The following is a 16,250-nucleotide window of genomic DNA, read 5'->3' on the forward strand; positions in this document are numbered from 1 at the left end:
AATAAAGAAAAGCGGACAGAGAAACATTTATTGCTTATTCATGGGAACGTTTCCTCAGAATAAATAAAACAGGATGGTAGGAGTAGGGAGCTAGAGGCACCACTAGAGGGAGGTATGGAAAAGCAGACAGAGAAACATTTATTGCTTATTCATGGGAACGTTTCCTCAGAATAAATACAACAGGATGGTAGGAGTAGGGAGCTAGAGGCACCACTAGAGGGAGGTATGGAAAAGCAGACAGAGAAACATTTATTGCTTATTCATGGGAACGTTTCCTCAGAATAAATAAAACAGGATGGTAAGAGTAGGGAGCTAGAGGCACCACTAGAGGGAGGTATGGAAAAGCAGACAGAGAAACATTTATTGCTTATTCATGGGAAGGTTTCCTCAGAATAAATAAAACAGGATGGTAAGAGTAGGGAGCTAGAGGCACCACTAGAGGGAGGTATGGAACACCAATAACAGGCAATATACCACTTACAGAAAACACTCAAATAACAATTCTTCATTCACGCCTGATGGGTGGAGAGTTTTTAAATAGAACATCCACCTGCATTCTGGGTGGAGAAGACTAAGTTCAAGATGACCAACCTTACGTGAAGGTTTATCTGCTGAACAGAAGGACATGGAGGAGACAGGGCCTCTGAGAACCACCCCTACCTGAAGGTTTATCTACTGTATAGAGCAGAAGGACATGGAGGAGACGGGCCTCTGAGAACCACCCCTAACTGAAGGTTTATCTACTGTATAGAACAGGACATGGAGGAGACAGGGCCTCTGAGAACCACCCCTACCTGAAGGTTTATCTACTGTATAGAGCAGAAGGACATGGAGGAGACAGGGCCTCTGAGAAATGACATGCAATAGGGGATGTTGGGTAATTTCTCCTTAAAGTCTCGTGTTCTTATCTGTCAACTAACATTAGAGGGAGGACGTCACATCGAGACTAGAGGGATGACATGGCATCAAGACTAGAGGGAGGACATCAAGACTAGAGGGAGGACATGGCATCAAGACTAGAGCAACGTCTCATCAAGACTAGAGGGAGGACATCAAGACTAGAGGGAGGACATGGCATCAAGACTAGAGCAACGTCTCATCAAGACTAGAGCGACGTCTCTTCAAGATGAGGATGAGCCTTTGGGGGGGGGGGGGGGGGTGAGCCTCAAACTCCTACATTTCTACTGAGAGCATCATCAAGCCATTCTTTAGGGGGGGGATGAGCCTCAAACTCCTTCTAGATTTCTACTGAGAACATCATCAAGCCATTCGTTAGGGGAGGGGGCGATGAGCCTCAAACTCCTTCTACATTTCTACTGAGAACATCATCAAGCCATTCGTTAGGGGAGGGGGCGATGAGCCTCAAACTCCTTCTAGATTTCTACTGAGAACATCATCAAGCCATTCGTTAGGGGAGGGGGCGAATAGCCTCAAACTCCTTCTAGATTTCTACTGAGAACATCATCAAGCCATTCGTTAGGGGAGGGGGCGATGAGCCTCAAACTTCCTCTTCATTTTCAGCCTCTGTTTTACTACGACACACAAGAGCTTCAGTCTCAGAAATTGTGTGAACGGAAATCCCTCAGAAATGTGGGATGCGCACTTGAAGCGTGTAGGATACTGTTCTTGTCTGTAGGTTTTGTGTACTAAGTAGTGGACAAAGACCCGGAAGGAAGGATCTCTCACTCAATATATATTTTACATTGTGACATGAATTAACTAAAATACTCCTACTACAACATTCTACATTATGACATCATTAAAATACACATTCTACATTATGACATCATTAAAATACCCCATCTACAACATTCTACATTATGACAATTAAAATACGCCTTCTACAACATTCTACATTATGACATCATTAAAATACCCCTTCTACAACATTCTACATTGTGACATTAATTAATTGATATCGTGAAACAACTCCTTCATGTATTTTCTGATGTTTAATCAGATATCTTTTTACCAGAGTATCTCTTGTCACAGTGATCACAGCTACAATATTTATTTCCTGTGCGTGTTCTCTGGTGTGATATCAGCTAGTTTGGCTGAGCAAAATTCTTCCCAGATTGATTTCAACTATAAGGATTCTGTCCTGTGTGTGTTCTCTGGTGTATAGTCAGATGGCTCGATGTAGTAAAACACTTCCCACATTGAGCACATCTATAAGGTTTCTCTCCTGTGTGTGTTCTCTGGTGTATAGTCAGACTGCTAGATGTAACAAAACTCTTCCCACATTGATCACAGCTGTAAGGTTTCTCTCCTGTGTGTGTTCTCTGATGTATTGTCAAACGGCTAGATGTAACAAAACACTTCCCACATTGATCACAGCTATGAGATTTCTCTCCTGTGTGTGTTCTCTGATGTATAGTCAGCTGGCTAGATGTAACAAAACTCTTCCCACATTGATCACAGCTATAAGGTTTCTCTCCTGTGTGTTTTCTCTGGTGTATAGTCAGGCTGCTTGAGTGAGTAAAGCTCTTCCCACATTGATCACAGCTATAAGGCTTCTCTCCTGTGTGTGTTCTCTGGTGTGATTTTAAATGTCCTGACGAAACAAATCTCTTTCCACAGTCAGAGCAGTGGTAAGGTTTCACTCCGGTGTGTGTTCTCTGGTGTGTAGTTAGCCGTCTAGATTCAGTAAAACTCTTCCCACATTGAAAACAGCTATAAGGTTTCTCTCCAGTGTGAATTCTCTGGTGTGATTGTAATGTAGATGATTTTGAAAAGGTCTTCCCACAGTCAGAGCAGCTATAAGGTTTCTCTCCGGTGTGAATTCTCTGGTGTGATTGTAATGTAGATGATTTTGAAAAGCTCTTCCCACAGTCAGAGCAGCTATAAGGTTTCTCTCCTGTATGGATTCTCTGATGTATTTTAAGGTCTGCTGAAGAGTGGAATCCCTTCCCACAGTCAGAGCAACAGTGAGGTTTCTCTCCAGTGTGTATTCTCAGGTGTGCTGTCATGCTGCGTGAGTGAGCAAAACTCTTCCCACATTGATTACAGCTATAAGGCTTATCTCCTGTGTGTGTTCTCTGGTGTAAAGTCAGCTGGCTAGATGTAGTAAAATTCATCCCACATTGATCACAGATATAAGGATTCTCTCCTGTGTGTATTCTCTGGTGTGTAGTCAGGCGGCTTGACGAAGAAAAACTCTTCCCACATTGAGAGCAGTTATAAGGTTTCTCTCCTGTGTGAATTCTCTGGTGTGTTTTCAGGCTGCTTGGAACATTAAAACTCTTCCCACACTGATCACAGCTATACGGTTTCTCTCCTGTATGGATTCTCTGGTGTCTTATAAGGTCTGCCGAAGAGGTAAGTCTCTTCCCACAGTCAGAGCAGCAGTGAGATTTATCATCTGTGTGAATTCTCTGGTGTAGTTTTAGTGAATCTGATCTTGAGTAACTCTTCCCACAGTCAGCGCAGCAGTGAGGTGTCTTTCCTGTGATTCTCCGCTGGTGTTTCTTGGGTTGTTCCGATGCGGAGAGACTCTGCTCTGCCTCGTCAGCATCATGAGGTTGTTGAGGATCCCCAGAGGATCCACTATAGTCCCGTCTCTCTCCTGTGTGAACAACAAAGTCAGACAGATGATTAAAGGCCCACAACAGCGGTAATCCACTGTTTATTTGAGGTAAAAGGTGATTGCCCGTGATGTTTTATAACAATTTAAGTCTGTAATGAAATGTTTAAAAATGCTTTTACAAACTTACTTGAAAACTGTCTTAAGGACATTCAAGTGAGCAAAAACAGCCATATTGTCTTGATTTCTTTCTCACAGTAGTGTAGTGGATGATTCTAGTTAATACAGCTGTAAAAACCATAGGTACTAATTCACCACCGTGGGGGAAAACCCAGGGGAGTTCTCATAGACTGACAGCAAAAATAGCCTCCATTTTCAGGTTGCTTGTGAGTGAATTTCACACTACTTTTGGATTATAATTGTAAAGGCTCGTTTGTGCCATTGTTTCAAATCAACTGCTTTATACTTAAAAAACAACAACTTTAATTTCAACCAGTAAAAAGCTCTGACTAGCTTTGCAACCAGTCTATGTCAATAAGCGCTAGCATTCCAGCTAACAGCTTTGCTACCAGCCTAGCATTAGCATTCTAGCTAACAGCTTTGCTACCAGTCTATGTCAATAAGCGTTAGCATTTCAGCTAGCAGCTTTGCCACCAGCCTAGCATTAGCATTCTAGCTAACAGCTTTGCTACAAGTCTATGTCAATAAGCGTTAGCATTCTAGCTAACAGCTATGCTACCAGCCTATGTCAATAAGCGTTAGCATTCTAGCTAACGGCTTTGCTACCAGCCTAGCATTAGCATTCAAGCTAATCGCTTTGCTACCAACCTATGTCAATAAGCGTTAGCATTCTAGCTAACGGCTTTGCTAACAGCCTAGCATTAGCATTCAAGCTAACAGCTTTGCTACCAGCCTATGTCAAAACGCTTTAGCATTCTAGCTAACAGCTACGCTTCCAGCCTAGCATTAGCATTTAAGCTAACAACTGCTTCATCCAAAATACATATTTTGCAATTATCACAACCAAATAGTCTCTTAGAGAATGTAAGAAATAATCAAAACAACAAAAACGGTTTATTGTTTAGCAGTAATAACCTGGTAAATCTAGACTGTTGAATGGTCTCAGATGACAACATAGACCTACTGTAGGACCCATAAATTCACCTAACAACATAGACCTACTGTAGGACCCATAACTTCACCAAACAATAACACAGACCTACTGTAGGACCCATGACTTCACCTAACAACAACATAGACCTACTGTAGGACCCATAACTTCACCTAACAACAACACAGACCTACTGTAGGACCCTTACAACAGACCGAGGACTATAAATCATTTAATATTTCAGGTGAAACATGGAAACTAAAATGTCTTTGTCATGACATTTCATAACCTGATCACCAGATAATTTTGTGAATAATCCCACTAGGCTACTCTGTAATGTGTTGTCATTCTAAATGTCCTGAATAAAGGAAAATATCTCTGTGTGGTACAATAGCCTATCCATCAAGGAACAGTTCTCTACACATTATGAGCCAAGTATCTGTGTGTCCAAACTGACACAGAAACATTTGAAAACACATTACCTTGATGCTTTCTCAGTTAAATCTAACTAGACCTGCTGTAAATCAAATCTAATATTATTTGTCACATGATGAATACAACAGGTGTAGTAGACCTCACAGTGAAATGCTGAATACAACAGGTGTAGTAGACCTCACAGTGAAATGCTGAATACAACAGGTGTAGTAGACCTCACAGTGAAATGCTGAATACAACAGGTGTAGTAGACCTCACAGTGAAATGCTGAATACAACAGGTGTAGTAGACCTCACAGTGAAATGATGAATACAACAGGTGTAGTAGACCTTACAGTGAAATGCTGACTGACCAGCCCTTAACCAACAGGTGTAGACCTCACAGTGAAATGCTGACTGACCAGCCCTTAACCAACAGGTGTAGTAGACCTCACGGTGAAATGCTGACTGACCAGCCCTGTATTACGGTACAGAGTCAATGTGGAGGCTATATACAGGGGGTACCGGTACAGAGTCAGTGTGGAGGCTATATACAGGGGGTACCGGTACAGAGTCAATGTGGAGGCTATATACAGGGGGTACCGGTACAGAGTCAGTGTGGAGGCTATATACAGGGGGTACCGGTACAGAGTCAATGTGGAGACTATATACAGAGGGTACCGGTACAGACTCAATGTGGAGGCTATATACAGGGGGTACCGGTACAGAGTCAATGTGGAGACTATATACAGAGGGTACCGGTACAGAGTCAATGTGGAGGCTATATACAGGGGGTACCGGTACAGAGTCAATGTGGAGACTATATACAGAGGGTACCGGTACAGAGTCAATGTGGAGGCTATATACAGGGGGTACCGGTACAAAGTCAATGTGGAGGCTATATACAGGGGGTACCAGTACAGAGTCAATGTGGAGGCTTTATGCAGGGGGTACCGGTACCGAGTCAATGTGGAGGCTATATACAGGGGGGTACCGGTACAGAGTCAACGTGGAGGCTATATACAGGGGGTACCGGTACAGAGTCAATGTGGAGGCTATATACAGGGGGTACCGGTACAGAGTCAATGTGGAGGCTATATACAGGGGGTACCAGTACAGAGTCAATGTGCGGAGGTACAGATTAGTCGTTTAGCAAATCAACCAGACTAGACCCTACTGTAAATCAACCAGACTAGACCATGCTGTAAATCAACCAGACACTGCTGTAAATCAACCAGACCCTACTGTAAATCAACCAGACTAGACCCTGCTGTAAATCAACCAGACTAGACCCTGCTGTAAATCAACCAGACCCTGCTGTAAATCAACCAGACTAGACCCTGCTGTAAATCAACCAGACTAGATCCCTGCTGTACACCCAGACTAGACCCTGCTGTAAATCAACCAGACTAGACCCTGCTGTACAACCAGACTAGACCCTGCTGTAAATCAACCAGACTAGACCCTGCTGTAAATCAACCAGACTAGACCTGCTGTAAATCAACCAGACTAGACCTGCTGTAAATCAACCAGACTAGACCTGCTGTAAATCAACCAGACTAGACCTGCTGTAAATCAACCAGACTAGACCTACTGTAAATCAACCAGACTAGACCCTGCTGTAAATCAACCAGACTAGACCCTACTGTAAATCAACCAGACTAGACCCTGCTGTAAATCAACCAGACTAGACCCTGCTGTAAATCAACCAGACTAGACCCTGCTGTAAATCAACCAGACTAGACCCTACTGTAAATCAACCAGACTAGACCTACTGTAAATCAACCAGACTAGACCCTGCTGTAAATCAACCAGACTAGACCCTACTGTAAATCAACCAGACTAGACCCTGCTGTAAATCAACCAGACTAGACCCTACTGTAAATCAACCAGACTAGACCCTGCTGTAAATCAACCAGACTAGACCCCGCTGTAAATCAACCAGACCCTGATGTAAATCAACCAGACTAGACCCTGCTGTAAATCAACCAGACCCTACTGTAAATCAACCAGACTCTGCTGTAAATCAACCAGACTCTGCTGTAAATCAATCAGACCCTGCTGTAAATCAACCAGACCCCGCTGTAAATCAACCAGACTAGACCCTGCTGTAAATCAACCAGACCCTACTGTAAATCAACCAGACTAGACCCTGCTGTAAATCAACCAGACCCTACTGTAAATCAACCAGACTCTGCTGTAAATCAACCAGACTCTGCTGTAAATCAATCAGACCCTGCTGTAAATCAATCAGACCCTCCTGTAAATCAATCACACAATAACAGATGAGGAACATCAATGTAGGGATATTAGGTCCAACGTGTCTTTGTGAACACAGTTTTTCCAGCACTTTGGCTGTTGTTGCATGTCGTGCTGTATCACAACATCACTTAAATGTCATTCAGAAAATTACTTCCTGGATCAGCTGATGATATTTTAAACTAAGTCATAATTATTGAAGAGCCAGGTTAATGAGAGAACTGACTTGGTGTTCTGAATCAATTCAAAATGACTCTTTATTGAAGAGCCAGGTTAATGAGAGAACTGACTTGGTGTTTTGAATCAATTCATGGTGACTCTTTATTGAAGAGCCAGGTTAATGACAGAACTGACTTGGTGTTCTGAATCAATTCATGGTGACTCTTTATTGAAGAGCCAGGTTAATGAGAGAACTGACTTGGTGTTCTGAATCAATTCAAAATGACTCTTTATTGAAGAGCCAGGTTAATGATAGAACTGACGGTGTTCTGAATCAATTCATGGTGACTCTTTATTGAAGAGCCAGGTTAATGATAGAACTGACTTGGTGTTCTGAATCAATTAAAGGTGACTCTTTATTGAAGAGTCAGGTTAATGACAGTATTGATGTTAGTGTTCTGAATCAATTCAAAATGACTCTTTATTGATGTTGGTGTTCGGAAATCAATTCAAAATGACTCTTTATTGAAGAGCCAGGTTAATGAGAGAACTGACTTGGTGTTCTGAATCAATTCAAGGTGACTCTCTGTTAGAAGCGATTCTATTGTGCTAACTCATAAATGTGAAAACTGCGTAACTTAAGAAGCCCATTATGGCCACTTTAAGAAGCCCATTATGGCCACTTTAAGAAGCCCATTATGGCCACTTTAAGAAGCCCATTATGGCCACTTCCCTCTTTGGAGGGACATCATACACATAAGAGGTTTTATTTAACCTTTATTTAACTAGGCAAGTCAGTTAAGAACAAATTCTTATTTTCAATGACGGCCTTGGAACAAATCTGTCGTTCTGCCTTGTTCAGGGGCATATTTTGTTCAGACCCTCTTTCTCTGTACCGGTTCTGCCTTGTTCAGGGGCAGAACACCAGATTTGTACCTTGTCAGCTATGGGATTCGAACTTGCAACCTTTCGGTTTCTAGCCCAATGCTCTAACCACTAGGCTACCCTGCGCAATCAGCCAATCAGCTGTTCTATTATAAGGTTATTGATAGAGTTGTGATTGTCTTCTTTAGTGGGAACTATTTCAAAGCTGAAAAAAAAAAACCTTTGGTGTTGAGGTTTTACCGTCAAGATAAAACAACCTTTTTTCAAATGTTTTCAGTGCCTTTTCTAGATGTGGGATCGTTCTTAATGTAAAATGGAACAATATACCAGGAGGTGTCAGAGGAAGGCCAAACATTTTTTTAAGAAACTCCAGTCACCCAAGTCATAGACTGATTTCTCTCTGCTACCGCACGGCGAGCTGTGCTGGAGCTCCAAGTCAAGGTCCAAAAGGCTCCTCAACAGCTTCTACCCCCAACCCATAAGACTCCTGAACAATGAATCAAATGGCCACCGGACTATTTACATTGACCCCCCCATCCTCCATTTGTTTTGTACACTGCTGCTACTCGTTGTTTATTATCTATCTATGCATAGTCACTTCACCCCTACCTACATGTACAAATGACCTCAACTAACCTGTACCCCCTGTATATAGCCTCCACATTGACTCGGTACCCCCTGTATATAGCCTCCACCTTGACTCGGTACCCCCTGTATATAGCCTCCACATTGACTCTGTACCGTAACACCCTGTATATAGCCTCCACATTGACTCGGTACCCCCTGTATATAGCCTCCACCTTGACTCGGTACCCCCTGTATATAACCTCCACATTGACTCGGTAGCCCCTGTATATAGCCTCCACATTGACTCTGTACCGGTACCCCCTGTATATAGCCTCCACACTGACTCGATACCGGTACCACCTGTATATAGCCTCCACATTGACTCTGTACCGTAATACCCTGTATATAGCCTCCACATTGACTCGGTACCCCCTGTATATAGCCTCAACATTGACTCTGTACCGGTACCCCCTGTATATAGCCTCCACATTGACTCTGTACCGGTACCCCCTGTATATAGCCTCCACATTGACTCGGTACCGGTACCACCTGTATATAGCCTCCACATTGACTCTGTACCGTAATACCCTGTATATAGCCTCCACATTGACTCGGTACCCCCTGTATATAGCCTCCACATTGACTCTGTACCGGTACCCCCTGTATATAGCCTCCACATTGACTCGGTACCCCCTGTATATAGCCTCCACACTGACTCGATAGCGGTACCCCCTGTATATAGCCTCCACATTGACTCGGTACCCCCTGTATATAGCCTCCACACTGACTCGATAGCGGTACCCCCTGTACATAGCCTCCACATTGACTCTGTACCGGTACCCCCTGTATATAGCCTCCACATTGACTCGGTACCCCCTGTATATAGCCTCCACACTGACTCGATAGCGGTACCCCCTGTACTTTTTACTTAAGCTTATTTGCTACATATTTTCTTAACTCTTCTTGAACTGTAATGTATTGGGGTGGCAGATGTCCGACGCTCTAACCACTAGGCTTAGTAAACGAACGGTTGGTGGATCGAATCCCTGAGCTGACAAGTTAAAAGTCTGTCATTCTGCCCCTGAACAAGGCAGTTAGTCCACCGTTCGTTCCTAGGCCGTAATTGTAAATAAAGAATGTGTTCTTAACTTACTTGCCAAGTTAAATAAAGGTCAAATTCAATGTTGGTTAATTAAGGGCTTGTAAGTAAGCATTTCATGTGTAACAGTATGACTTTTTACCGTCCCCTCGTCCATACCCGGGCGCGAACCAGGGACTCTCTGCAGACAACAGTCATCCACGAAGCATCGTTACCCATCGCTCCACAAAAGCCTCGGCCCTTGCAGAGCAAGGGGAACCACTACTTCAAGGTCTCAGAGCAAGTGACGTCACCGATTGAAACGCTATTTAGCGCGCACCGCTAACTAAACTAGCCGTTTCACATCGGTTACACACGGTATTGTTGTATTCGGCGCATGTGACAAATTTTGTGGATATGAAATGACTATTTCTTATCAATTAAAAATCAGGGTACTTTTCATAGCATTTGTCACATCAGTTCAAGAACTGCGGAGTAAATGCCCCTGTTTTTAAGACAGTACTTACTGGTGTAAATCAGATCTCCTGTCTCCTCATCTTTCAATGTGACAGTCATCTCCCCCTCCTCCTCTTTCTCCTCCTTCACTCCAAAAACTGCATCATCCTCTTTCTCCTCTTCTTTCACAGTCACATCCTCCTCTTCCTCCTCTTCTTTCACTCTGAAAACATATTTCTCTTCTTTCACTGTAACAGCCTCACCCTCTACTTCTTGTTTTACTGTAACAGCCTCCTCTTCCTCTACTTCTGTTACTGTGACATTCTCTTCTTCCTCTTCCTCTTTCACGACAACATTCAGCCACAGACCCTCTTTCTCCGTCCAGCAGACCCCCTCCTCTTCATCAGGAGGAGAGTAGCTTGGTGAACTCATGGTCAAGGATGATAGCTAACAGTTAGCTAACTACGCTAATGCTAACTTAACCAGCCACGTCAGCTAAATAATAACAACAAAAACGTAAATAGGAAATTAAATGAGATAATTAGCTAAACGACAGAAATGTGATCAAAACACAGTGCCTAAAATACCAGAAAGAGTCTTTAAGAGCTTGAATGTTTCCGCTATGTTGACGAGCAAGCTACCGAGATGGCTGAGATGGCTGTTGTTGTTCTTCTTTTAGTTTTTCTCGGCGGATCGCAACGGACCGAGGTGGAAACACCGCCCCCTACTGTACCGGAGGCGGCCCGTCAGGAAGTCCAGGATCCAGTTGTTGAGGGAGGTGTTTAGTCCCGGGGTCCTTATTAACTTCGTGATGAGCTTTGAGGGCACTATGGTGTTGAACGCTGAGCTGTAGTCAATGAACAGCATTCTCAACATAGTTGGTCATTTTGTCCAGGTGAGAAAGGGCAGTGTGGAGTGCAATAGAGATTGCATCATCACTGAGACATTGTAATTACATGATCAATTAACAGACAGGTTTACACATCACTGAGACATTGTAATTACATTAACAGACAGGTTTTTTATTTTTTTATTTTACCTTTATTTAACCTTTATTTTACCTCACATCTGATTATTCAGTACAAAACCTTTAGATTTTCCATCTAAATGAACAGACTGATTGTGTGTCTGTAATCTGTGTAGCAGCAAATTAATACACTGCCATCTGATGTGAGGATGACATCATAAGAACAGGTGGCTTCAAAGAAGATGGAAAATCCCCCCCCCCCCCCCCCCCCCCCTGAGTTCGTCATGACAGCCATTTTACCACAGGAGAAACAAACGTCTGTCATTGGAGGTTGGAAAGAGGTTCACACCGAATAATATCGGATGTGATCAGTCGATGCAGGAACAACAAACATTCTGTAATGTTTGTTTTAAAAATAAATACTTTTTTAACCTTTATTTATGTCAAGTCAGTTAATCCGGCTATGAAAATCCAACTGACATTTACTCCTGAGGTGCTGACGTGTTACACCCTCGACAACGACTGTGATTATTATTATTTGACCCTGCTGGTCATTTATGAACATTTGAACATCTTGGCCATGTTCTGTTATAATCTCCACCCGGCACAGCCAGAAGAGGACTGGCCACCCCTCATAGCCTGGTTCCTCTCTAGGTTTCTTCCTAGGTTCCGGTCTTTCTAGGGAGATTTTCCTAGCCAACCCTCAGAGCGTGGTTCCTCTCTAGGTTTCTTCCTAGGTTCCAGCCTTTTTAGGGAGTTTTTCCTAGCTACCCCTCAGAGCCTGGTTCCTCTCTAGGTTTCTTCCTAGGTTCCAGCCTTTCTAGGGAGTTTTTCCTAGCCACTGTGCTTCTACACCTGCAGTACTTGCTGTTTGGGGTTTTAGGCTGGGTTTCTGTACAGCACTTTGTGACATCAGCTGATGTACGAAGAGCTATATAAATACATTTGATTTGAATTTGATTTGACTTAAAAACAAATTCTTGTTTACGATTGTGGCTTAGGAACAGTGGCTTAACTGCCCTGTTCAGGGGCAGAACAACAGATTTTTTACTTTGTCAGCTCGGGGATTCAACCTTTCGGGTTTACCAGTCCAATGCTCTAACCGCTAGGCTACCTGCTCTAACCGCTAGGCTACCTGCTCTAACCACTAGGCTACCTGCTCTAACCGCTAGGCTACCTGCTCTAACCGCTAGGCTACCTGCTCTAACCGCTAGGCTACCTGCTCTAACCACTAGGCTACCTGCTCTAACCGCTAGGCTACCTGCTCTAACCGCTAGGCTACCTGCTCTAACCGCTAGGCTACCTGTTCTAACCACTAGGCTACCTGCTCTAACCGCTAGGCTACCTGCTCTAACCACGAGGCTACCTGCCACCCTGTTAACGATAATGTAATTACAATGTCCCAGTGATGTGTAAACCTGTCTGTTAATGATAATGCAATAACAATATCCCAGTGATGTGTAAACCTGTCTGTTAAAATGATAATGCAATAACAATGTCCCAGTGATGTGTAAACCCATGGCTGATTCCAGAGGACGCTGGTCACAGGGATGGGCCGGGAAAGACGCTGTGCCACACTCACACTATATAGCTAGCTACCTAGTTTAGCTAGAAAAGAAAAGATGGCCCGTCTGGTTAGCATCTAAAACAGCTAGCTAGCTAGCGTTAGTGAGACAGAGTTAACTAGCCACAATGGAGCCAAATTGAATGTAATCTAGCTAGCTAGCTAGTTTAGTTAGCTGCTGTTACCATATAGCTAGCTACAGTTAGTTCATTAGCTAGTTATCTACCAATATCAACTAATTACAACGCTGAACCAACCAACAAAACAATTAAGCAATTTTAACAACATGCCATCACAATATCCAACCTCTTACTTTCCATTCCAATCCATCCCCTGGACGACACTAGCTAGTCATTCTACAGGTAGCTACATCCTAGCTTTCACTCAACCTGCCATAGCAGTCTGTGTTGTAGCTACATTCAATAGCTTTTAACTCAACCTTCCATAGCAGTCTGTGTTGTAGCTACACATTCAATAGCTTTTAACTCAACCTTCCATATCAGTCTGTGTTGTAGCTACATGCTATAGCTTTTAACGCAACCTTCCTTAGCAGTCTGTGTTGTAGCTACATTCTCTAGCTTTTAACTCAACCTTCCATAGCAGTCTGTGTTGTAGCTACATGCTAGCATTAACTCAACCTTCCATAGCAGTCTGTGTTGTAGCTACATGCTAGCATTAACTCAACCTTCCATAGCAGTCTGTGTTGTAGCTACATCCTAGCTTTCACTCAACCTGCCATGGCAGTCTGTGTTGTAGCTACAGTGCCTTGCGAAAGTATTCGGCCCCCTTGAACTTTGCGACCTTTTGCCACATTTCAGGCTTCAAACATAAAGATATAAAACTGTATTTTTTTGTGAAGAATCAACAACAAGTGGGACACAATCATGAAGTGGAACGACATTTATTGGATATTTCAAACTTTTTTAACAAATCAAAAACTGAAAAATTGGGCGTGCAAAATTATTCAGCCCCCTTAAGTTAATACTTTGTAGCGCCACCTTTTGCTGCGATTACAGCTGTGAGTCGCTTGGGGTATGTCTCTATCAGTTTTGCACATCGAGAGACTGATATTTTTTCCCATTCCTCCTTGCAAAACAGCTCGAGCTCAGTGAGGTTGGATGGAGAGCATTTGTGAACAGCAGTTTTCAGTTCTTTCCACAGATTCTCGATTGGATTCAGGTCTGGACTTTGACTTGGCCATTCTAACACCTGGATATGTTTATTTTTTAACCATTCCATTGTAGATTTTGCTTTATGTTTTGGATCATTGTCTTATTGGAAGACAAATCTCCGTCCCAGTCTCAGGTCTTTTGCAGACTCCATCAGGTTTTCTTCCAGAATGGTCCTGTATTTGGCTCCATCCATCTTCCCATCAATTTTAACCATCTTCCCTGTCCCTGCTGAAGAAAAGCAGGCCCAAACCATGATTCTGCCACCACCATGTTTGACAGTGGGGATGGTGTGTTCAGCTGTGTTGCTTTCACGCCAAACATAACGTTTTGCATTGTTGCCAAAAAGTTCAATTTTGGTTTCATCTGACCAGAGCAACTTCTTCCACATGTTTGGTGTGTCTCCCAGGTGGCTTGTGGCAAACTTTAAACAACACTTTTTATGGATATCTTTAAGAAATGGCTTTCTTCTTGCCACTCTTCCATAAAGGCCAGATTTGTGCAATATATGACTGATTGTTGTCCTATGGACAGAGTCTCCCACCTCAGCTGTAGATCTCTGCAGTTCATCCAGAGTGATCATGGGCCTCTTGGCTGCATCTCTGATCAGTCTTCTCCTTGTATGAGCTGAAAGTTTAGAGGGATGGCCAGGTCTTGGTAGATTTGCAGTGGTCTGATACTCCTTCCATTTCAATATTATTGCTTGCACAGTGCTCCTTGGGATGTTTAAAGCTTGGGAAATCTTTTTGTATCCAAATCCGGCTTTAAACTTCTTCACAACAGTATCTCGGACCTGCCTGGTGTGTTCCTTGTTCTTCATGATGCTCTCTGCGCTTTTAACGGTCCTCTGAGACTATCACAGTGCAGGTGCATTTATACGGAGACTTGATTACACACAGGTGGATTGTATTTATCATCATTAGTCATTTAGGTCAACATTGGATCATTCAGAGATCCTCACTGAACTTCTGGAGAGAGTTTCCTGCACTGAAAGTAAAGGGGCTGAATAATTTTGCACGCCCAATTTTTCAGTTTTTGATTTGTTAAAAAAGTTTGAAATATCCAATAAATGTCGTTCCACTTCATGATTGTGTCCCACTTGTTGTTGATTCTTCACAAAAAAATACAGTTTTATATCTTTATGTTTGAAGCCTGAAATGTGGCAAAAGGTCGCAAAGTTCAAGGGGGCCGAATACTTTCGCAAGGCACTGTACATTCAATAGCTTTTAACTCAACCTTCCATAGCAGTCTGTGTTGTAGCTACACATTCAATAGCTTTTAACTCAACCTTCCATATCAGTCTGTGTTGTAGCTACATTCTATAGCTTTTAACTCAACCTTCCATAGCAGTCTGTGTTGTAGTTACATCCTAGCATTAACTCAACCTTCCATAGTAGTCTGTGTTGTAGCTACATGCTATAGCTTTTAACGCAACCTTCCTTAGCAGTCTGTGTTGTAGCTACATTCTCTAGCTTTTAACTCAACCTTCCATAGCAGTCTGTGTTGTAGCTACATGCTAGCATTAACTCAACCTTCCATAGCAGTCTGTGTTGTAGCTACATGCTAGCATTAACTCAACCTTCCATAGCAGTCTGTGTTGTAGCTACATTATATAGCTTTTAACTCAACCTTCCATAGCAGTCAGTGTTGTAGCTACATGCTAGCATTAACTCAACCTTCCATAGCAGTCTGTGTTGTAGCTACATGCTAGCATTAACTCAACCTTCCATAGCAGTCTGTGTTGTAGCTACATTATATAGCTTTTAACTCAACCTTCCATAGCAGTCAGTGTTGTAGCTACATGCTATAACTTTTAACTCAACCTTCCATAGCAGTCTTTGTTGTAGCTACATCCTAGCTTTAACTCAACCTTCCATAGCAGTCTGTGTTGTAGCTACATGCTATAGCTTTTCATGCAACCTTCCATAGAGGTCTGTGTTGTAGCTACATGCTATAGCTTTTAACTCAACCTTCCATAGCAGTCTGTGTTGTAGCTACATGCTAGCATTAACTCAACCTTCCATAGCAGTCTGTGTTGTAGCTACATGCTATAGCTTTTCATGCAACCTTCCATAGAGGTCTGTGTTGTAGCTACATGC

At 42.9% G+C, this 16,250-nt stretch overlaps 1 protein-coding gene across 1 annotated transcript; it reads right to left on the reverse strand.

Annotated features, from left to right (window-relative positions):
- Positions 1-1,439: 1,439 nt before the first annotated feature.
- LOC110516478 (zinc finger protein 2 homolog) lies at positions 1,440-11,112 on the reverse strand. The gene is made up of 2 exons (XM_036948599.1): positions 10,523-11,112; positions 1,440-3,565 (listed from the first exon to the last, which is right to left on the reverse strand). Exons 1-2 carry the CDS (start codon positions 10,881-10,883, stop codon positions 2,082-2,084), a joined length of 1,845 nt encoding a protein of 614 aa, XP_036804494.1. The 5' UTR covers positions 10,884-11,112; the 3' UTR covers positions 1,440-2,081.
- Positions 11,113-16,250: the final 5,138 nt, after the last annotated feature.

Source organism: Oncorhynchus mykiss, chromosome 17 (assembly GCF_013265735.2).
Source record: "Oncorhynchus mykiss isolate Arlee chromosome 17, USDA_OmykA_1.1, whole genome shotgun sequence".
Classification (NCBI taxonomy): Eukaryota; Metazoa; Chordata; class Actinopteri; order Salmoniformes; family Salmonidae; genus Oncorhynchus; species Oncorhynchus mykiss.

Coding starts and splice junctions, on each gene's coding strand:
- LOC110516478 (XM_036948599.1), bottom strand. CDS start 10,883: ATGAGTTCACCAAGCTACTCTCCTCCTGATGAAGAGGAGGGGGTCTGC. Junction 3,566..10,522: donor AGGAGATCTGATTTACACCA/GTAAGTACTGTC, acceptor TTGTTCACACAG/GAGAGAGACGGGACTATAGT.